The 21,852-nt window shown below is 43.7% G+C and overlaps 2 protein-coding genes across 14 annotated transcripts in view; one reads left to right on the top strand and one right to left on the bottom strand.

Moving 5' to 3' along the window:
* Positions 1-2,009: 2,009 nt before the first annotated feature.
* Positions 2,010-21,852, bottom strand: part of LOC112645040 (cationic amino acid transporter 3-like) — a 42,612-nt gene continuing 22,769 nt past the window's right edge. For 5 of the 8 annotated variants that reach the window (XM_035712754.2, XM_025424032.3, XM_025424031.3 and 2 more), the window contains 2 exons: positions 8,052-8,082; positions 4,900-5,062 (listed from right to left, as the gene is read on the bottom strand). In XM_035712754.2, coding sequence (XP_035568647.2) covers positions 4,900-5,062; positions 8,052-8,082 — 194 coding nt within the window. Of the gene's footprint in view, positions 2,193-2,271; positions 2,357-2,460; positions 2,647-4,899; positions 5,063-8,051; positions 8,083-21,852 lie in introns of those variants that run through there. The other 3 variants (XM_035712753.2, XM_049108030.1, XR_004813308.2) reach the window with 3 other exon arrangements.
* Positions 3,088-17,153, top strand: ZNF331 (zinc finger protein 331). Of its 6 annotated transcripts, XM_025424038.3 has the most exons (7): positions 3,188-3,261; positions 4,164-4,229; positions 5,333-5,446; positions 6,101-6,200; positions 11,693-11,740; positions 12,948-13,074; positions 15,341-17,153. In XM_025424038.3, exons 5-7 carry the CDS (start codon positions 11,732-11,734, stop codon positions 16,675-16,677), a joined length of 1,473 nt encoding a protein of 490 aa, XP_025279823.1. In that variant the 5' UTR covers positions 3,188-3,261; positions 4,164-4,229; positions 5,333-5,446; positions 6,101-6,200; positions 11,693-11,731; the 3' UTR covers positions 16,678-17,153. The 6 variants fall into 6 exon arrangements, with proteins under 6 accessions (XP_035568653.1, XP_035568652.1, XP_025279823.1 ...); XM_025424039.3 differs by lacking the exon at positions 5,333-5,446 and having other exon boundaries at positions 3,190-3,261; XM_049108061.1 differs by lacking the exons at positions 3,188-3,261; positions 4,164-4,229 and adding an exon at positions 4,868-4,995.

The following is a 21,852-nucleotide window of genomic DNA, read 5'->3' as shown; positions in this document are numbered from 1 at the left end:
ATGTGTCTATTCAAGTCTTTTTCTCATTTCCTTTTTAATTGAGTTGATTTCTTTATGAGTTATAAAAGTTCTTTGCATATTGCTCACTTGGGGATGTCTTCATTTTGCCCTAATTTTTTACTGATAGTTCCGCTGGATATACCATTCCTGTTTGACTTTTTAAAAATTTTTTCAGCACTTTGAATATTTTATTCCACTATCTTCATTTGTTTACTATTACTGATGAAGTGCCAGGCATAGTCCCATTGTGTGGGACTAGTCCCTTCAGTGTGATGAGTCTTCTCTCACTGCTTCAGGATTTTTTTGTCTTTTGTTTTCAACACTTTAACTATGATTTGTCTCTTACAATGTCTGGATTTTGAATTGTAGTTAGAAATGATCTCCTTATTTTCATATTATGGACATACTTTTATACTGTTTATGACTTATTTTTCTTTATTTAAATTTAATTTAGTTAACATATAGTGTATTATTAGTCTCAGGGGCAGAATTTAGTGATTCATCAGTTGCATATAACATCTAGTGCTCATTCCATCAAGTGCCCTCCTTAATGCCTATCACCCAGTTACCCTATCCCCCATACACCTCTCCTCCAGCAATGCTGTTTGTTTCCTAGAGTTATGGTTTGCCTTTCTTTCTGTTTTTGTCATATTTTATTTTTCCTTCCCTCTGCTATGTTCATGTTTTGTTTCTTAAATTCCATATACGAGTGCAATCATAAGGTATTTGACTTCCTCTGACTTATTTGGCTTAGCATAATCCCCTCTGGTTCCATCCACATCATTGCAAATGGCAAGATTTCATTCCTTTTGATGGCTGACTAACACTCCGTTGTGTGTGTGTGTGTGTGTGTGTGTGTGTGTGTGTGTATGTATATCTTTATCCATTCATCTGTCGATGGACATCTGGACTATTTCCATATTTTGGCTATTGTGAACATTGCTGCTATAAACATTGGGGTCAGGACGCCTGGGTGGTTCAGTGGTTGAACACCTGCCTTTGGCCCAGGGTGTGATTCTGGAGTACCAGGATCGAGTCCCACATCAGGCTCCCCGCATGGAGCCTGCTTCTCCATCTGCCTATGTCTCTGCCTTCTCTTTCTCTGTGTCTCTCTCATGAATAATAAATAAAATATTTTAAAAATAATAAAAATAAACATTGGGGTACACGTGTCCCTCCAAACTCACTATTTTCGTATCTTTTGGATAAATACCTAGTAGTGCAATTGCTGGTTTGTAGGGTAGTCCTATTTTTAACTTTCTGAGGACTTACTTTTTTTAACCTTTATATATCTGATCCATTTGTACTTTTATTCTGATACATAGTTTGAGATAGTGAAGGAATCTCCAAATAACTACCCTGCCCTTCCAACAGCATTTTTAAATAGTTCATTACTGATGAAACAGTGTAGTATCTTGACTTTACCCATTCTTTTGTGTGTGTGTGTGTGTGTTTTTTTTAAGATTTCTTTATTAGAGAGCACAAATCCTTGAAACAGGCAGAGTGACCTTCCTCTAAGAACTCAGCTGCCTTGATCTTAATACTTTGCTAAGGGCAAAAGGCAATCTTAGCCCAACCTCCAGGATCCTGTAAGTCTACTTTAACATATAAAAATTCCTTTAGAGACTTCCCTTTATCTCTCCTCCCCAAGATACATGTTGGCAAGCATCCCCCAAGCATATGACCCCCCAATATACATCTGAAGGATCTCATGACTCAGGTTTTATTGGACAGCCATAAATTACCTTTTCCCATCAATAGCTAGCCCCCTCAAGAAAAGTCGTTAGCAAGCAACTTAAACCATCCCAACTTGAAAGTATATAATGGGCCACTCCTCATGACCCCTCTGCAGCTCTTTCTGTCCCCGTGTCCTGACCCTGTGCTTTAATAAAACCACCTTTTTGCACCAAAGACATCTCAAGAATTCTTTCTTGGCCATTGACTTCAAACCCTAACGTCTTTTCCTATATCATTTGGGATTTAACAAATTAAGAGAACAATGCTATAGGTTAAATTTGATATGAAAATATTTGAATAGGAACATAAGAATTGGGCAGCCCGGTGACTCAGCGGTTTAGCGCTGCCTTCAGCCCAGGGCCAGATCCTGGAGACCCAGGATTGAGTCCCGTGTCGGGCTCCCTGAATGGAGCCTGCTTCTCTCTCTGCCTGTGCCTCTCCCTCTCTCTGTGGATCTATCATGATTAAATAAATAAATCTTTAAAAAAAAAAAAGGAACATAAGAATTCTCCCACTTCTGTTCAGGGAAAATACCTAAAAGCAGTGTCAGCCCAAGAGTATGGAGTTTGTGTTCTCCGATGTCATTTCCAAACAACAGGAGAAGTGGTTGATTCTGCATCTGAAGTAGAAGAAGTGAAAAATAAAGTGAGCCGACAAGAAAAAGCCAAAAGTAACCGATCATCATTCAAGGTAGTTTTTAGAACGACTGATTACTCTAGAAAGTGTTTTTTTCTTTAGAGATTTTATTTTATTTATTATGAGAGGCACAGAGAGAGAGAGAGAGGGGCAGAGACACAGAGGGAGAAGTAGGCTCTATGCAGGGAGCCCAACGTGGGACTCGATACCGGGTCTCCAGGATCACGCTCCGGGCTGAAGGCGGTGCTAAACCGCTGGGCCACCGGGACTGCCCTAGAAAGTGTTAAAGAGACAAACCTGCTGCCTTTACAAGAGATCAATCCTGGAGTGGAAACATAGCCCCACTTTATAAGGGAAAGCCTTAAGTTATTGAAATAGTCTAGTTAATGGATGTACAAGGAATGTCAGAATTAGAAAAAAACGGCTTGTTTTGTTTTTAATAAATTACGATCCGAGGGAAAAGTCGCATCACGCTAAAATCAACCACTTAGCAGTGAGTAACATCACAGATGACTACCACCCTTATGTAAGGGACCCAAATGCATGTTGGGAACGGGTCCCCCCTCCCATCCCTGCGCGAATGTTTGCTCTGAACTACATTTCCCAGGAGTCTGTGAGCACAGCTCCTTGGAGACCGTGTACTGTTGTATGCTGGGAAAGTGGACCACCCCGCGCCCAGCTCCGTGTATTCCCGAGCTGCTGGACTACATTACCCAGAGGCGCCGTGCACCGCCCCCTCCGCGGAGTCGGAGCGCAGCGAGGCGCCTGCGGGGAGACGCTTACTGCGCCGAGGATTGTCTGGGCTCGGCATCCCGCGGCCCTGGTCCCGAGTTGATTTAGTGCCTTGTGCCGCCTCCCGACATCCGGCGGGTCGTGGGGCCCCGAGCGGTGAGTGGCTGGCCTCCCGGGAGGGAATCCGCGCGCGCTGTGGTCGGTGGAGGGCGGCCGGGAGGGTGCTCCGCCCGAGGAGGCCCGACGCGGAGCCCGGGCCCGCGGCCGCGGAGAGAAGTGCGGGGCTACGGGGCTACGCGGGGGTGTCGGGGCCCGGGGACCCCGGGGAGGGGGCAGGCCCCGGCTCGGTGGCTGTGACGCACTTCGGGGAGCGTGTGGGGGCGGGGCGGCACGGCCGGCGGAGACTGCGCGGCGGTGGGAGGGGCTCCTGCGCCGCCGCGGGGGTGACGGCGGGCGGGATGGGGGCACCGGGTCAGGGAGCACCCTGCGGTCTGAGGTCGTGGCTGCTTTCTCCGGCCTCGCGGGCCGGCGCAGGGCCAGTGGCCGGGAGGGAGGGCAGGGCAGGGTAGGGCAGGGCCCGACCCCGCAGAGAAAGTAGCCAGCAGGAGGGGCGCAGTCACAACCCCGAGGTGGCCGGTTCAGGACCAGAAGCGCCCTTCTTCCGCGCTGGTTTCAGGACCCCACTTCTTGCAGCCTAGTCCTCTAGAAGCGTTGAGATACTCAGATCCCAGTCGCCTCCTCCCCCCCTTATTTCTGATTGGTTTTCTGTTTTTCTTCTTATCTTTTTAAAAGATTTTATTTGATACAGAAAGCGCGCGCAAGCCGGGGGAGGGGCAGGAGAGGGAGAAGCAGGCTCCCCAAAGAGCAGGGAGCCGAGTATGGGGCTCTCTCCCAGGACCCTGGGATCATGACCTGAGCTGAAGGCAGATGCTTGACCGACTGAGCTATCCAGGCGCCCCCCCTATTGGTTTTTGTTAGGTGTGTGGGCCTGGAGGGTATTCTCTGCTCCAACTTATGCTCCAGAAAGGCCCTAGTGTGTCCTTCTTTCTTTCCCCCAGGCCAGCCATCCTCCAGAACCAGCATCCTGAGGAGGAAGACAACTTGTGACACATCTTAAAGTCAAGGTTCAGATGAGTTACCTCTTTGTTGAGTAAATGTGTTTCTAGGACTTCAGAATATTTGCTTTTCCTGGCCTGAAACGTTCTTCCAAACAGTGACTAATTCTTTCCTGAGAAATGTGGTGGGGATGTGCAGGTGTATGCACAGAGCACAGAACAGAAGAATGCGGTGGGGAGGTTCTTGTTGTGCTTTATTTTAGCCTGCGATTTAGTCAGGAGGATACTCATTCTAAGGTGGAATCAAACACCAGGAATCCTCAATCTTTCCCACAGGCCTGACTCCTGACTCGCAGATTGCGGGTCAGAGAAGGTCTAATTGTTTTGGCCAGTCAGTGACCAAGTAAGCAGCTTGGTGATGCTTCTAAAAGTGGGGTTTGAGGGGGCGCCTGGCTGGCCCAGTCCACAGTGTGTGCAACTCTTAGTAAACGTGCTTCTGGAGTGAGCAACTCTTGATCCCAGGGTGTGAGTTCAGCCCCACCTTGGCCGTGGAGCCTACTTCAAATTTAAAAGATAAAATTCAAAGAAATTGAGCCATTTTAACAAATAAATGAAACGGGGGTTTGAGCAAAGATCTTTGTCAGAGGCAGGGTTGGTTGGTTTGTTTTTTCAGTGATCAGTAAATAGAAATCTGTTGTATCATCCAGGTCTTGTGGAAGTCTGACAGCTTCATTCTGCTTCACTGCTTCACTTGTATCTGTATGAACCACATAGTTTGATGTTGAGTGTGAATTCTGGAACTAGAGTAGGATTCGGCAAACTTTCTCTCTAAAAGGTTGTGTACTGAACAGTTCATCCTTTGTGGGCCACATATGGTTCCATAGTCTTCTTCTTTAATAGATCTTGATCATTTTTAGAATGATTTTAGATTTGTAGAAAAAATTGCAGTTAATACGGAGAAGTCACAGGCACCCCACACCCACAGTCCCCTATTGTTAACAACTTACACTTAGTATGGATGTCTCCTATTTTTACCTATTGTTAACAACTTACCATTAGTACAGGACATTATTTACAACTGGTGAACTGATTTTGATACGCTATTATTAACTGAAGTCCATGCTTTATTCAGATTTCCATAGTTTTTACATAACATTCTTCATGTGTTCCAGGATGCCATCCCGGAGATCACATTACATTTCATTGTCATGTGTCCTTATGCTCCTCTTGGCTGTGACAGTTTCTCAGACTTGCCTTGTTTCTGATGACCTTGACGGTTTTAAGAGGTACTGGTATTTGGTAGGATTCCCCTTTCTTGGAACCTGATGCTTTTCTTGTGATTGGACTGGGTTTATGGTTTGGGGGGTGGAAGAGTGCTACTTTCATCATGTCATGGCAAGAACATAAACGGTCAGCATGATTTATGATTGCTGAGTGTGAACCTGATCATCTGGCTGAGGTAGTTTGTCAGTTTTCTCTACTGTGATGTTACTCCTGTTTTTCAAGACCATGTCTCCCCAAGTGACAACTGCATGTTCCAGAAGCCCTGTCACACTAGAGCCTAGTCACTCTGAGCCTTGGTGGTCACATCTTTCTTCTCATTTACTCATTGGCTTATAAGGATCCCTGCAAAATACACTGGCCCACCTGGCATAATGCAGGCTGCCTCCCTGTCTTGAGGTCAGATGACGAGCGACCCCAAGTCCACCTGCAGCCTACCTCTCCTTTTCCGTGTAATGTAATATATTCACAAGCTCCAGGGTTAGGATATGGACACATTTGGGAGACAGTTATCCTGCCTGCCACAGGCCTATCCATCCACAGTTCCCCTGATGACTGCAATGTACCCACTCCTCCATAACTATGGAATTGTTCATTGTTGAATTTTTTAAAATTTGAGACTATCTTAAATTATATTTCTTATCATGGATTTAATACAGGCCTGCTACAAAAGGTTCAGTTTCCTAAGGAGCCCATAAAGAAGAAACTTGAAATTACCTATAGCTGTATCATCCAGAGATAATTGCTGTCAATATTTTGGTATGTATGTTTCCAGTACCCACCCCCATGCATATGTATGCGGTTTTGACTCCAGAGCATTGGATCCTGCTAATTGACACATAATTAAGCCAAACACTGTTCAAATCTTAGTTTATAGAGGAATCTAGCTCAGCTATGGGTGACATTATACCAGTTGCATGTGGAGAAGAGAGATGTGTGCCAGGGATCCTCATCTTACTTTTAAAAAGTCTCTCACATATTTACACCTTAGAAGATTAGAAAGACATCATTTGAAACTAATCCCATGAACAAATTATCAGTAAAGACAGACTTTTAAAATCCGACTTCCTAGGATTTTTTCTTTCACAGAACATGACAATAATCCCTGACTTACTACAAATATGAGCTGTACTATAACATTTTCTCGGGCAGATAAGATACATGAGAAAAACGTAAGACAACAGTAGTTTAAAACAATCACGTAACAGAGGTACCTGGTTGGCTCAGTCAGTGGAGGCAACTCTTGATCTCAGAGTCGGGGGCTTTGAACCCCATATTGGGTATAGTGACTGCTTTTTTAAAAAAATGAAAGTTTTCGGGGCACCTGGGTGGCTCAGTGGTTGAGCATCTGCCTTCAGCTCAGGTCATGATTCCAGGGTCCTGGGATTGAGTCCTGCATCAGGCTCCCCACAGGGAGCCTGCTTCTCCCTCTGCCTGTGACTCTGCCTCTCTCTCTGTGTGTCTCATGAATAAATAAATAAAATCTTTTCTAAAAAATTAAAGTGTTCACAGAAATCTTCCATATCATATGGAATACAAGATCTGGCCACTTGCTAGTGTTCTCAATTTGACATCGTTTGTTTTATTTTACTTTATTTTATTTTATCTTATCTTATTTTATTTTATTATTTTATTTTTATTTTATTTATTTTATTTTATTATTATTATTTTTTTATTTTGACAGAGTGTGCAAGCAGGGAGGAGAGGCAGAGGAAGAGGGAGACAGAATCTTAAACAGACTCTACACCCAGTATGGAGCCTGGCACGGGGTTCAGTCTTGCAACCCTGAGATCATGACCTGAGCCAAAGTCAAGAGTCTGGCATGTAACCAGCTGAGCCACTTAAGCAATCTTTGGGCTGGATTTTCCATGTAGAATCACGTCTTTTCCTCTCTGCTGGTGGAGAGGGAACATTTCCTCCTTACATGTCTTAGACTCTTTTTTTTTTGCTAATGTTAATTTAAGAGAATTTCGTTTTTAAGAGGCTCTGAAAGTTTTTAGTGTGGATTATATAGATAGCAGGTGTGAAGTACATGTTTTAGCATAAGAAAGGAAAAACAGACTTGAGTTTCTTTTATAAAAACAGATTAAGGGAAACCTGGGTGGTGCAGCGGTTTAGCGCCTGCCTTTGGCCCAGGGCGTGATCCTGGAGACCCGGGATCGAATCCCATGTCGGGCTCCCGGTGCATGGAGCCTGCTTCTCCCTCTGCCTGTGTCTCTGCCTCTCTCTCTCTGTGTGTGTGACTATCATAAATAAATAAAAATTAAAAAAAAAAAAAAAAACAGATTAAGGGTGGTTGTTGTGTTGTTCTTTTTTGTTTGTTTTTTAAGATTTTATTTATTCATGAGAGACACAGAAAGAGAGGCAGAGACTTAGGCAGAGGGAGACACAGGCTCCCTGCAGGGAGCCCAGTGCAGGACTTGATCCCAAAACACTGGGATCATAACCCAAGTGGAAGGCAGATGTTCAACCACTGAGCCACCCAGGTGCCCCCACATTAAGACTTGTATAATGTTATCGTTTCCTATCATAACAGCTAACTTGTCTTAAATAACTTAATATTACTGTGTTTTATTCAAATTATCTTTCTAATAGTTGATTCAGTCTTACCTGGCAGGTACTGTTTCTACCCCAGTCTTACCTGTGGGGAACAGACAGTGTGAGGTTAATAACAGAGTTCAGATTCACATCCTGAAAGTCAAACCACAGAGCCTTATTCTTGCTTTCACCAAGACCTCTCTTCCCAAATTACACCTACATTATTAAATGTATAGTAATACCTTCTTCACTTAGTAATTCAGCATAAACTTCTTTCTCAAATAGTATAAATCAATATTATTAGTAAGTGCATTAGATGCCACTGTAGCAGACCATAATTTATTTATCTTTGCCACAGGTATTTCTATGCTTTCTTTTCATTTTTTAAAATGATTCTCTGGAAAATCTGAATAAACTTAATGGATTACATCAGTATCAATGTCCTGGTGGTTATATTGTACTATAGATTTGTGATGTGTTACCGTTGGGGTCAGCTGGGTAAAGGGTACATGGGATCCCTCTGTGTTCTTACAACTGCAGGTGAATTTACTATTATCTCAAAAATTGTTTTTTAACTGTCCCAATTTTTAAAAATCCCTTGAACATTCTCATATATTTGTGCACTTCTGTACCTGTTTCCTTGGGATAAGTTCCAAAAAGTGGAATTTTGCATCAATACGGTGCTTTTGTTAAGTATCTACAATATGATACAAGTATTGGGAACAACAAACGACTAAAAGGACATTGTTACCCGTACATTGTTTATGTCTCAGCTGGAAAGGGAAACTGAGTGGGAGCTCAAGGTAGCCTGTGGTCAAGGCCAGTGGAGACTTCTAGGTGATATGCCGTGAGGGGTGCTGAGAAGGAGGCCACTGTTGTCAGGTCACGACCAGATAATTCTGAACACATGGGCTCTGTGTGGAGTAAAATGGAATTTGTTTCCTACGTTTTGTATCTTAAGTGTTTTCTCTGATGATATTGATGCAAAGTGAAGACTAATAGGGTCAGGTGGTTTAGCATTCCACAGGACACCATGGCTGGAAGGATAGCTCGGAAGTCACATTCATCCTCCCACCAAGACAGCCATCAGTACTACAGGACATCCCTTGGAATCTTAGTCATTTTTTCAGTTGGCCCTCACATATGTGGATATAGGTAGGAGTCAGAGAGTTGGTTTAGGTATATTAGGAAGCAAAAGGAAAGAAAAGTTGTACATAAAATACTGCGAAGGTATCTCAAGACTTTTAAAGTTTCTCTTTGAGAGTCTATCATTTAATGAGTTTGAAAGAAATAAACACACATACATATATATGTCAAGCCAATGCCTGGCTTTTGTTATACCCCTAGTGAGGTATACTTGAAGAAAACCAAAGTCAGAGAGTGTGTCAGAGGCAAGGTTCTGTGATTCTCTGTGTGTACTCAGGATTTGACGAGTAGTCCTGTTCAAGGCCAGGATTTATTACAGCGAAATGATACACAGCACATCAGAGGGACAGGTGCATGGGATGGACGACATGGGGAGGAAATGAGGCACACACTTCCAGAGCACTCCCGTGGTGCAGTCACACAGGACATGCTTGATTCCTCCATCAGTGAGTTATAGCAACATACATGACGCTTTTTCCACCAGGGAAGCCCATCTGAGCCAAGGAAGCCAGGGTTTTTATCACAGGTCAGTCACAGAGGCACCCTCTCTCTGCCGTATACCAAAATTCCAGGCTCCCAGAGGAAAGTAAGGATTCAGCATAAACCACATCATTGATACTGTTTCAAAGCAGTGAGCCACTCTTGTCAGGGAACACTGGGGACCCCCGGACCTTCTGGAAATCCAGCCAAAGGCCAGTCTTGCCCTTTCACACCTGCTTTGTTTACTCTTGCTGCACAAAGGATTTATAACTTCCCAGGCTTTTTCTTTCTGTTTCTCTGTTTCTATTTTATATCTTTTTTTTTTCTATTGATGTTGTGTGTGTGTGTCTTCTCTGTGTATCATATATATAAGCATCGTGTGTGTGTGTGTGTGTGTACACATGCTCATATATAGAATTTTACAAGTGTATTGTTGTATCCTGGTTTCTTTGCTGACCATGTATCTGAAGTGTTATTCATGTCTTGTAAGGAATTCTTCCAACTTAATGTTTCACAATCTTTTACTCTTTTGCATCAGTACTCTGCATGTATTGCTGTAGTGAGCTTTTATGGACATAGGGTGCTGAATGTTACCTGGGCCTTTCCTTCTCCACCCTGTCCATCTGCCATGCTTGACCAACCTCACCCTACAAGCCAGGAGAGGTTCAGGTTTGCATGGTACACCCCCTCTTCATCCTGGATGGTGTGGTTGGAAGGAGCAGGATGTTGCTCCAAGTAAGACCATGCACCCTAAATGAACCCCATCTCAGGTCCAGATCACAATGTCCCTGCCCAGAGTTAGCCAGACTGGGAGGTTTGGGGGCACAGTATGCACACGAGATCATCCTCAGTTCTGACACCACATACAAGGTCAGGACTTTTCAAAGCCACCCTCAAGCTAGAAGGATTCCTAGAACTCACCAAGAGCTGTTCTTCTCACAGTTCCAGGTAATTACAGGGAAAGGATGCGGATTAACATCAACCAGGGAAACAAGCACATAAGCTGAAGTCTAGGAGTATTCCCAACATGGAGCTTCCAGTTCGTCTCTCCCTGAAGTTAGGACTGGATGCTCTATCAGCATTGACATAGGACAATATGTATATAGACTGTCGCCAAACAGGGAAACTCACCAAAGTTTTGAGGCCCAGAGTTTTCACTGGGGCTTCAGCACATAGGCACAGCTGATTGAATGATTGATCCTCCAGACATGACTGACCTGTTGTCTATATGTTAATCTCAGTACCCAGGTCAGTTGATACCCATGACCCAGAGCACCTATCCCAAATCACCTGATTGGTCTTGGTGTAGCCAGTTCCCACCCTAAAACTGGTTGGGAATGGCTAGCTGCACCCAAAACAAAGACATTCCTACCAGGTATGATGTCAATTACCCTTTGGAAGTTGAGGACAAAAAAAAAGATCTTATCAATTGCAACAAGAAGGATGCACCTAGAGAATTATGCTAAATGAAAGAAGAGAAAGATAAATACCATATGACTTCACTGATAGTGGAATCTAATAAAACATGAACAAACAAAAACAGAAACAAACCCATAAATACAGAGAACAGATGAACATAATTGCCAGAGGGGAGGGGGAAAAATAGGTGAAAGGGAACAGGAGGCTCAGGCTTCCAGTTATGGAGTCACAGGGAGGAAAGGCACAGCAAGGGATCATAGTCCCGTGGTACTGGTAGTATCATGTGACAGATGGCAGCTACACCTTTGGTGCACACAGCGGTGAACCTACTTTAAAAAAAATTTTAAGTTGTGTTGAGAAACAACAGCTGAAAGTAGGTCTGATTTCAAGGCAAAAACAAAAACTCCTTCTCTGTGTGTGCAGCTGGGTTTCTTAGGGCTTCAGGGAGAACTCTTCCCTTTTGTCCAGACTCTTCATACTCCCCGATGCATCACATTGATGTGTGTGTATTGGGGGGAGGAAACGGCCAACGGGTGGGGGATTGGAAACAAAATGGAAGAGCAGGAAACTTGTATTAAATCATTGGGGGACCAAGATGCACTTATTGTAATGCCTCTTTTTTTCTCATATATCTCTGGCTTCTCTGGATTTTGTGTCTTTGGTAAAAGAAACCTCAAGAGGACTGATCAGTTCTTGATTCTAAAACTATGGCGCACGTAAGTATGTATTTCTCTTTCCTTAAAATATGATATTTAGGTCCTATGGCTGTTTTTATGAATTACCCTGAAGCCTCCTGCCCAACTGAGGCCCATGTAATTACCCACTGCCCAGTTCTTCCTGTTCTGGCAAATGATGATGCCATGCAGCCCCATCCCCACCTGTGTGCCTAATGCGCACTTCACTGAGCTAGTGATTCAGTGTCTCCTGTGTACACACCCTGCCATCAGGAGTAATGCTGGAGCAGTGAGGAGGACAGCCACTTGAGAGAAATCCTTGAGTCACATTTGTCTTTTAATAAGGGGGAGATGGTGATCCCATTTGACCACACACAAAAACTAACCCCCGCCCCCCCATTCTCCATGGATGTTTTTTCCAGGCAGAGGAGGCAATGTTCGTGTTGGTTGGTCTCCAAGTCAGTGGTGGTTAGAGCTGGAGCTCCATGAGGCTTTGGGAATAGATAAGGCTGTGGTCACAGCCTGAGGACTGAGAGGCCATGATGCTACCAGGGGACCCAAAGGGTGCATGTTGTTGTCAAACAGACCCACCATCCCTCCCTGGTGCATCCACATTGTCAGACACCTAAATCCTAAATCAGGAGCAGAGAAAAGGCAGGGGTGGTGGGTAGTAATGGGGAAGAAGGTCACAGTGTACAAAAGTCCCAGGTGATCACACACCCTCAGAATTGGGGAAAATCTTAGATACTTTGGGTGTACAACTTTAAGTCACCGTTACAATGGAATAAGATGCTTTTGTCATTATGTAGGAAGACTGCCTGAAACCTGGGCAAAATGATGAACTTGAGGTTTGAGAACATTCAGACACATAAACCCTAGTTTCAAAGATAAAAGATCTCACTTCACATTTCAGAAACTAAACCCTGAGCATTGTCCATGGACCATGCCACTTTGCCGAGCTGTTATGAGGCAGGCCCATGGCAGGCCCTGTGCTTGTGAACAGGAGGAACCCCAGGATTGTTTCAAACATCCTGATGGCTTGGGATTAACAAGCATTGCACAGGATGTGGGGTTTCTCTGCAGCAGCAAGACTCTTTAAGAACATTAGGAGCTCTGCTCAGTCATAGTCCCCACGGCACCCTACCCACCTCACAGGCCTGTAGTCTGTTCCTGTGTCCAGTCCTACTCAGGGCAGAACCCTTTCTGTGCTGTCCCATCTCCTCAAGGATGTATGGGTTTGTGTTCTCAGGGTTTGGTGACATTCTCAGACGTAGCCATTGACTTCTCTCAAGAGGAGTGGGCGTGCCTGGACTCCAGGCAGAGGGACCTGTACTGGGACGTGATGTTGGAGAACTACAGTAACCTGGTCTCCCTGGGTGAGTTGCCTGCCCCCGGGAATGTCAGCACCCTCTACCAGGAATGCCAGGACTGACTTCCAGGGAACAAGTTGAATTTTTTCTTCCTCTAGTAAACCAGCCACATGTTTGATGTAGAACAGCAATCACATAAAACCAAACAAGCATTATACATTTGTTGCTCATTGTACCTGAAGTGAGGTTGAAAGTTTTAATTCCTGAATTCTGAGTTACACTTTAGATGACAATGTCTTTTAAACGTCTCAGGCTATGTCTTATTCTTCTGTTAGAGAAGTAACAGTCATAACAGTAAAGGCTAGTGTTGTGCTCACCCTATACCAGCTTTGGCTATGTGTAAATACACTTCATCTTGCCACACGTTTATGAGGTAGGCACAATTGCTGTGTCTAATTTGTGGGTGAGTATACTCAGGCACAGAGTGACTTGGTTGGACAGGGGAGGCAGAAGCAAGAATCCACACTGTCACTACCCTCTTGTACTTGCCTCTACGGATAAGGTGCTCAGAAGTTTAAAATAAGACCCTTCCTGTCTCGTTGCTTGTTACTTAATCCTTTTTCTTTTCTGAAATTTTATCCTTTTGACTTTCAGCCTGTAATAAATTTGACTAAGTTTCCATCAAGGAATTTTTGAGCATGTAATTATTTTTTCTTAAGTTCTACATCATGTGGCTTTTTTTTTTTTTCTTTCTGAAAGCAGGACCTCTCATTTCCTTTTTTTTTTTTTTTTTAAGATTTTATTTATTTATTCATGAGAGACACAGAGAAAGAAAGGCAGAGACACGGGCAGAGGGAGAAGCAGGCTCCATGCAGGAAGCCCGATATGGGACTCAATCCTGGGACTCCAGGATCACGCCCTGGGCCGAAGGCAGGCACTAAACCGCTGAGCCATCCAAGGATCCCAGGACCTCTCATTTCTAAGTCAGAAGTGATTTGCTACTTTGGGGAGGAAGGGAAAGAGCCGTGATGGCTGAGAGAAAGGACAGGTGCAGAGGAGAGTGACAGCCAGTCTGGCTGGAACAAGCCATCACTGAAGCAAGCAGCCAGGCAAGGCAGGGAGCAGGTGCACCTGAGGTGTTTGGAAAGCTCCCTAACAAAGGTCCATGGCCTCTGGGGAAGAAGTCACCACCATGAACTTGATCTTTGCCCCATTCCCCTCCTACCGGTTTTCTTCTGTTTTTGCTCCTGCTTCACATGTTGCTGATGCTCCTGGTCCATGGACCATGCCTTGAGTAGCAGGGATGTAGACGTGATCCCATGCCCCTTGTAGCTCCTGCAAGTTTGTTGATATCCTAGCTTTGAGTACTTTTCTTTTCCTTTTATCTAATATTTGCTAATACTTCTTCCCGGGTACTGTCAACGTTCTAACATCCTAAGACTTTATCCCATTATGGCTCTTTTTGTGCTGTTAGCACTCACTGACACTCAGTGCATAGATCCACTTCAGTGGATGTTCGCTATAGTGATCTATCATTGCTTTTTTGTTACTGTACTAATTCATTACAGAGAAACTGTGCTCCATCTGCTAGTTGGTTATGTAGTAATTTTTCATAGTGGATAAAAAGGTTTTTAAAGGAAAAATTATTCTTATAATCAAGGGCTAGTTGGCTAGCATGCTCCACAGCTGATCGTTTAACACTTTCTAGCATCATTATGAACTCATGAATTTAAGCATAGTCTGGGTTTTGCAGCCTCTTGGTGTTAGCATCAAGATGGTCAGATCCCACCTAAATATTCCCGTACAGGCGTTTACCATGTATGTTACAGTTAATCCTTCACATTGTCCTTTTTATTTCCTTTGATGGTGGGTCTTTTTATCCAGAATTACTTTTCATTATATGATTGACATTATTTCAGAATGTTATTTTTATACCCAGCTAACCAACTATATATTCTTGTCTTTCACATTAGTTCTATATTTGATATTCCTGGGTTTTCCAGGTATGTCATCACATCACATCATCTGCAAACTGTACTCTTTTTTTCATCTTTATTCATGAGCTTTGCCCCTCCGATTTCTTTCTGCTTAATTGTGTCAGCTGATAGGAAATGGTGGGGCTAATAGGCAGTTCCTTCTTATCTAACTTTAGCAGTGTTTCCTCATTAAGTATTGTGGTGCCAGAAGTGGACCATACTTTTAATGAGAGCCTTAAGTGATTCATGTTTATTCTCCTGGAGAAGTTTTATTTCCATCAGAGAAGTTTCTGGTTTGTGGTTAGCTTTGTGGTTTAATTTTCCTTAAAAGGAAAACAAAATGTTTTTTTTTCCAGATTTGGAGTCACCCTATGGGACCAAGAGTTTACCTACAGAAAAGGGCATTTATGAAATAAATTTATCCAAATGGAACTCAAATGGAAAAAGTAAATCCCTCGGCCTTGACTGGATGTGTGAAGGTGAGTTTGAAGGACCACAGGGCCCTCGAGAGAGCTGTTTCAATCAAATGATAATCAACTATGAAAAAACGCCCACTTGTAGAGAAAATACCTCTGTTAGACCACATCAGAGACTTCATACTAGGGAGAATTCCTATGAATGTAAGGAATGTGGGAAAGCCTTTAGTCGTGGCTATCAACTCACTCAGCATCAGAAAATTCACACGGGTGAGAAACCCTACGAATGTAAGGAGTGTAAAAAGGCCTTTCGTTGGGGTAATCAACTCACTCAGCATCAGAAAATCCACACTGGTGAGAAACCCTATGAATGTAAGGACTGTGGGAAGGCCTTTCGATGGGGTTCAAGCCTCGTCATTCATAAGAGAATCCATACGGGTGAGAAACCCTATGAATGTAAGGACTGCGGGAAGGCCTTTAGACGTGGTGACGAGCTCACTCAGCATCAGAGATTTCACACTGGGGAGAAAGACTATGAATGCAAAGACTGTGGCAAGACCTTTAGCCGTGTATATAAACTAATTCAGCACAAGAGAATTCATAGTGGTGAGAAACCCTACGAATGTAAGGACTGTGGGAAGGCCTTTATCTGTGGCTCGAGCCTTGTTCAGCATAAGAGAATTCATACTGGTGAGAAGCCCTATGAATGCCAGGAATGTGGGAAGGCCTTTACTCGAGTCAATTATCTCACTCAGCATCAGAAAATCCACACTGGTGAGAAACCTCATGAATGTAAGGAGTGTGGGAAGGCCTTTCGCTGGGGTTCGAGCCTTGTTAAACATGAGAGAATTCATACTGGTGAGAAGCCATATAAGTGCACAGAATGTGGGAAGGCCTTTAATTGTGGCTACCACCTCACCCAGCATGAGAGAATCCACACGGGTGAAACGCCTTACAAATGTAAGGAGTGTGGGAAGGCCTTCATCTATGGGTCAAGCCTCGTTAAACATGAGAGGATTCATACAGGAGAGAAACCCTATGAATGTAAAGAGTGTGGGAAGGCCTTTAGTCATGGCCATCAACTTACACAACATCAAAAAATTCACACTGGTGAGAAATCCTTCGAGTGTAAGGAATGTGGGAAGGCATGTAACCATGTGAACCATCTTAGAGAACATCAGAGAGTTCACACTGCTGAAAAACCTTTTGAACAAAAAGAAGGTGCAGAAGCTTCTATACAACATTCATTCCTGCCACAGCACAAGGAAAATCCATGATACAATTTAACATAAGAAAGCTTTCACTGGTCACTCTTCCGCTTATAGCATCTCAGAATAGTCATGCTCGAGGCAAATTTAGAGAATAGAGAAATCACTTTTTCTTAGTGATCACACATACACAGTGTAGAATTTTTTTCCTGAATTGGCTTAATGAGTGCATAGAAGCCTCCTACCATTTGAGCTTTGTCTCACTTCAGATTTGTTCTAAGGAATAACTGTTAATGCAACGTATGTGGGAAAGCCTCCTGCTGTGGTACACACCCTCCCTGTTACCATCACCATCCCACCTCTTTACTCTTGTGACACATTGGGAAAATGACTTGTTACCCCTATGTGTTATGTGTGAAATGGGGACAATCACACCTACCTAATACTGCTGTTGTGCTGAGTTTGGTACATGTAAACTCTCTGAAGGTGTATCTGGAACATTGTGTAAGTTCAATAAATACTAGCTGTTGTTGTTCTTACCATCATTACTATTAGCCCTGTTCTCCGTGAGTTCCTACAGGAACACCCCCTGTGGTTACAAAGAGTTTAGAAAAGATGGTCAAACTTGTAGAAGAAAATATAGGAGATTACCGTCACAGCCTTAGGTGGGTGGGCAGTTTCTTAGGACACAGAAGAGCTAAACAGCAAATAAAAAGTTTGTATGTTGGACTTGATTAAAAGTCCAAAGTTCTAAAAAAAAAAATAAATAAAAATAAAAAAAATAAAAATAAATAAAAAAAAAAAAAGTCCAAAGTTCTGTTCATCAAGTGATGCCATAAATACTTAAAGAAGTAGGAAGCAGACAGGGAGGAGTAATAGTTACCCTCCACACACCTGATAAAGGACTCACATAGAAAACAAACAGAGGGCAGCCCCAGTGGCTCAGTGGTTTAGCGCTGTGTTTAGCCCAGGGTGTGATCCTGGAGACCAAGGATCGATCGAGTCCCATGTTGGGCTCCTTGCATGGAGCCTGCTTCTCCCTCTAACTGTGTCTCTGCCTCTTTCTGTGTGTCTCTCATGAATAAATAAAATATTTTTTAAAAAAAGAAAAAACAAACAGAATCCCCCAAGTCAGTAATAAATCTGTTTTAAAGGGTGAGGGGACTTAAATAAGCACTTAACAAGAGACGATCAAATGGCCAGTGAGGAAGTAGAAACAAGCTCAACATCCCATCTCCTTGAAACACAAAAACCACCACGCAATTTCACTAGACGATCACTAAAATAATTAACATTAAAAATCACATGTGAGAGGGGATCCCTGGGTGGCGCAGCGGTTTGGTGCCTGCCTTTGGCCCAGGGCGCGATCCTGGAGACCCGGGATCGAATCCCACGTCGGGCTCCCGGTGTATGGAGCCTGCTTCTCCCTCTGCCTATGTCTCTGCCCCTCTCTCTCCCTCTCTCTCTCTCTCTCTCTCTCTGTGACTATCATAAATAAATAAAAAAAAAAATTAAAAAAAAAAATCACATGTGAGCCCAGCACTTTGTTGAGTGGTCACACGTCACCTGTTTAGGAAGGAATGGAGCCAGCATACGGGACCTCAGCCAGATCCTGGAGGTCCCACAGCAGGGTTGAGGAGGTGATGCTTGAGGAGAGAGAGTAGATGGTGTACTATGGGAGGGGCTGGGCCAGTGATAGAGTCCTGGAAGAGTTGGATCAGTTAAGACTCAGAAAGGGCCCAAGCCATCTCAGGTGGTCAGTCCTGGAGAGAAGAGTGGGTCCTTTTGTTGAAAGGACTAGAGCCCATGGGAGTGAGTTGAGAAGCTGGGGGAGAGGATGGGAGGGCCTGGTGCGTGGGGGAGGAATGGCCAATGCTCAAACAGGTATGGGGAGACTCAAGAAAAGGAGAGTCTGGGGGTTAGAGCACAGAGGAGGATCCTGCAAAGGCCGACAAAGAATCCAGAGTCGGGTCAAAGTAGGGCTTACGTGTGGTTTGCCTCAGGGCTTGAATACCAGTATCCTCAGACCCCAGGTGTGGGTGGGTTCTATCCTAAATAAATGGAGGGGCAGGGAGAGGGTAAGGGAAGGAGTATGATGGGGGAAGGATGTGAGGGGACCATAAAGAAGAGGACTGTGGGACGCCTGGGTGGCTCAGCAGTTGGGTGCCTGCCTTTGGCTCAGGGTGTGATCCTAGTGTCCTAGGATCGAGCCTCACATTGGGCTCCCTGCATGGAGCCTGCTTCTCCCTCTGCCTGTGTCTGCCTCTCTGTGTGTGTCTCATGAATAAATAAAATCTTTTTTTTTTTTTTTTTAAGGGACTTGTGAGGGTCATGGTAGAGATAACACAGAGTAGAAGCCCCAGGAGAGGCAGTACTGGGCAGGCCTTGGGTGAACACAGCCAAGATGCAGGATGCTGCCTGGACGTAGGGGTGATCCACAGAAGCAAACGGGAAGAGTGTATCAGTCAGGACTCTGGTTCAAGGAGCAAAAGCCTAATTCAAAGTAGCCGAAGGGAATGGGGGTGGGGAGGATAAAAATGGACTTGTGCAGAGGAATCACTGGCTTTAGCCTTGTGTGTACCCAGGCTCCCACAACTTCAAAATATCTGCGTTGAGTTTGTGCTTCCTTAGGGTAGCTTTAATACTGAGGCTGCACACAGTGCTCCTGACCACGTCAGGACCTGTCATACTTAGGACTTACATTACCAGGTAGAAAAAGTCTCCAAAACATTTCCACACATTTTGCAGAATGGAGTCTCTCTGACTGGTTCAAAAATCTATCCTGGGAACTCTGCCCTTGGCAGGATGGATTGAAAATATCTCAGGTGCCAACCATGCCTTATAACCACCCTGGAACTTGCCTAAGGCCCACAGGTAGAGTGGGGCTAGAGATTTTAACATCAGGGGCTCTCATGTATGTTGACCAGATAGATACCAGGCAGAATCAGCAGCTGTCTACACCAGGGCAGGAATCAACGTTCCTGCAACTGGATGAGGGCATGGTTTCAGAAGAGGTGACTCCCCTTCTGGTGTGTGCAGGGGCGGTGGTGAGGGGAATGGAGGCAGCATCTCAGCCCTTCTGTCCCTTTCAGTTTTAAAATTATCCTTACAAACAATACAATTGGGAATTGGGGTGGAGAGAGGTCCATAAAATCCCAGATTTTAAGTCACTAGTGGCATGTTCTATCTTTGGCCTGGCCTCCTTTTCTTTTTACTAGTGCTCAAAAGTTTGTCATAAAATTGCCTGTAATTGGGCAGCCCGAGTGGCTCAGCGGTTTAGTGCCACCTTCAGCCTGGGGCGTGATCCTGGAGACCCGGGATCTTACTGCTCCCTTCATGGAGCCTGCTTCTCCCTCTGCCTGTGTCTCTGCCTATCTCTGTGTCTCTCATGAATTAAAAATAATAATAATCTTTTAAAAAATTGCCTGCAATTTCCAGTTTACACAGAACTGTTCGTGTACTCCATGAGTCCATCAAAAGGTTATAAGTATATGCTATGTGATTATCCTCTGTAATTTCTAATACCATATATTATACTTTTTAAGAGTTTGTCTTAACATGGCCTTTATTTCTGGGCCTTCAGCACACTCTATTACTTCATTAGCATCTTGCACTCATTCAGATTCTTTTTTCTAGTGCTAGGCATTGCTTGCCTGAAAATTGCCCGAAGTTCCCAGCATCATGCTTCTCAACCAGGGTTTCCATTTTTGGCCTGGAGTCAGTCCCATGTCAGCATTTCTCCTCTATATCTGACCTCCATCCCCTTTACAATAAAGACCCCCTGTGCTCCACAATTTCAATTTTAAAAACCTTCAAGCTCTGCTTTTTTTGTAATCTGTTTTTGTTTGTTTGTTTGTTTGTTTGTTTGTTTAATCTAGTTTTGAAGAGTGCAGTCTCCCAGTGGTTGCCACTCTGGCGTCAGGGTAGCTCTGACCAGTTTTTTCTTGCTGCCCATCAAAGTGTCAGTACATAATCCTTGATTCAGTTTGAGTATTTAGGAGAATAAAGTTTAAAGCATCTTGATGCAGCTCTCCCTGTTACATCACTACTCATTTGCTTCTGGAGCATTTCCAAAACAAGTTTCTACTGGTTCACTGGTTTATTGTCTACGTTCTTCATTAGAGTTTGAGTTCTTGAATCCTATGACCTTTTTTGGCTTGCTCACCTCTGACTCCTGATCCCTTTGAACAATAAGCACCATGTACATTGTAGGCAGTCAAGAAATGTCTGTTGAACAAATGAATTTTACTGAGCCTCAATAATGCATTCCCTTCTCAAATAGATGAGCCTCAGACATACTTTATCATTAAGGATATATCTAAAAGTTGGTACAAGGGTTTATGAGATCTCATAGCTGGGAGGAATGATACAAAGTGCTGAAAGAAAAGGCTGCCAATCAAGAATTCATCTGTCAAAACTGTCCTTCAAAAACGAAAGAAATTTAAGACATTATTGAATAAAAGGTAAAGGAGTTGCTTGTTAACAGACCTGCCTTACAAGAAATGCCAAAGGGAGTCCTTCACGCTGAAATGAAAGGACACTCAATCATAATTTGAAGGCATATAAAGAAACAGTAACTACACAGAGGTAAATGTAAAAGCCAGTGATACACTTTTTGTTTGTAATCCCTCCTATTTCCTACATGACTTAAAAGATAAATGCATAAGAAATTATCAGTCTGTGTTAATGGGCACGTATAAAGCTGTAACTGTGACAGTGATAAGCAGGAATTAGTTAAAAGCTAGGGAGGAGCAGTGTCTCTGTTACTGATTCTAGGTTGGCATCATTTTGGACTAGATTGTTACAAATTTAGGACGTCAGTTATAATCCGCATGGTAAAACCATTAAGAAACTATCTTTATAAATATGAACTCCTTCCTCATCCATTAGCTGGATGGCTACATTAATCAGACAAAACAGACTTCAAGTATAAAACTTACAGGAAACAAATCTATTAATAAAATTCATATACCAATTATATACACACTAAACCTCAAAATACATGAATATTGACAACTATAGAGTGAGTTCTGCAGGCACAAGTAAAGGTTTCGCTACCCCACTTTCAATAATGGATAGAACATCTGGACAGGAGATTGATGTGGAAAAATAGAAAATAGGCACCTGGGACGCTTAAGTTGGTTAAGTGTCGGATTCTGGAGCTCCGCTCAGGTCATGATCTTGAGGTCGTGGGGTTGAGCCCTGAATCAGGTTCCACATTGAGCAAGAAGTCAGCTTAAGGAT

This window comes from Canis lupus, chromosome 1 (assembly GCF_003254725.2).
Source record: "Canis lupus dingo isolate Sandy chromosome 1, ASM325472v2, whole genome shotgun sequence".
NCBI lineage: Eukaryota > Metazoa > Chordata > Mammalia > Carnivora > Canidae > Canis > Canis lupus.
This window is presented reverse-complemented; position numbering and strand designations above follow the sequence as displayed.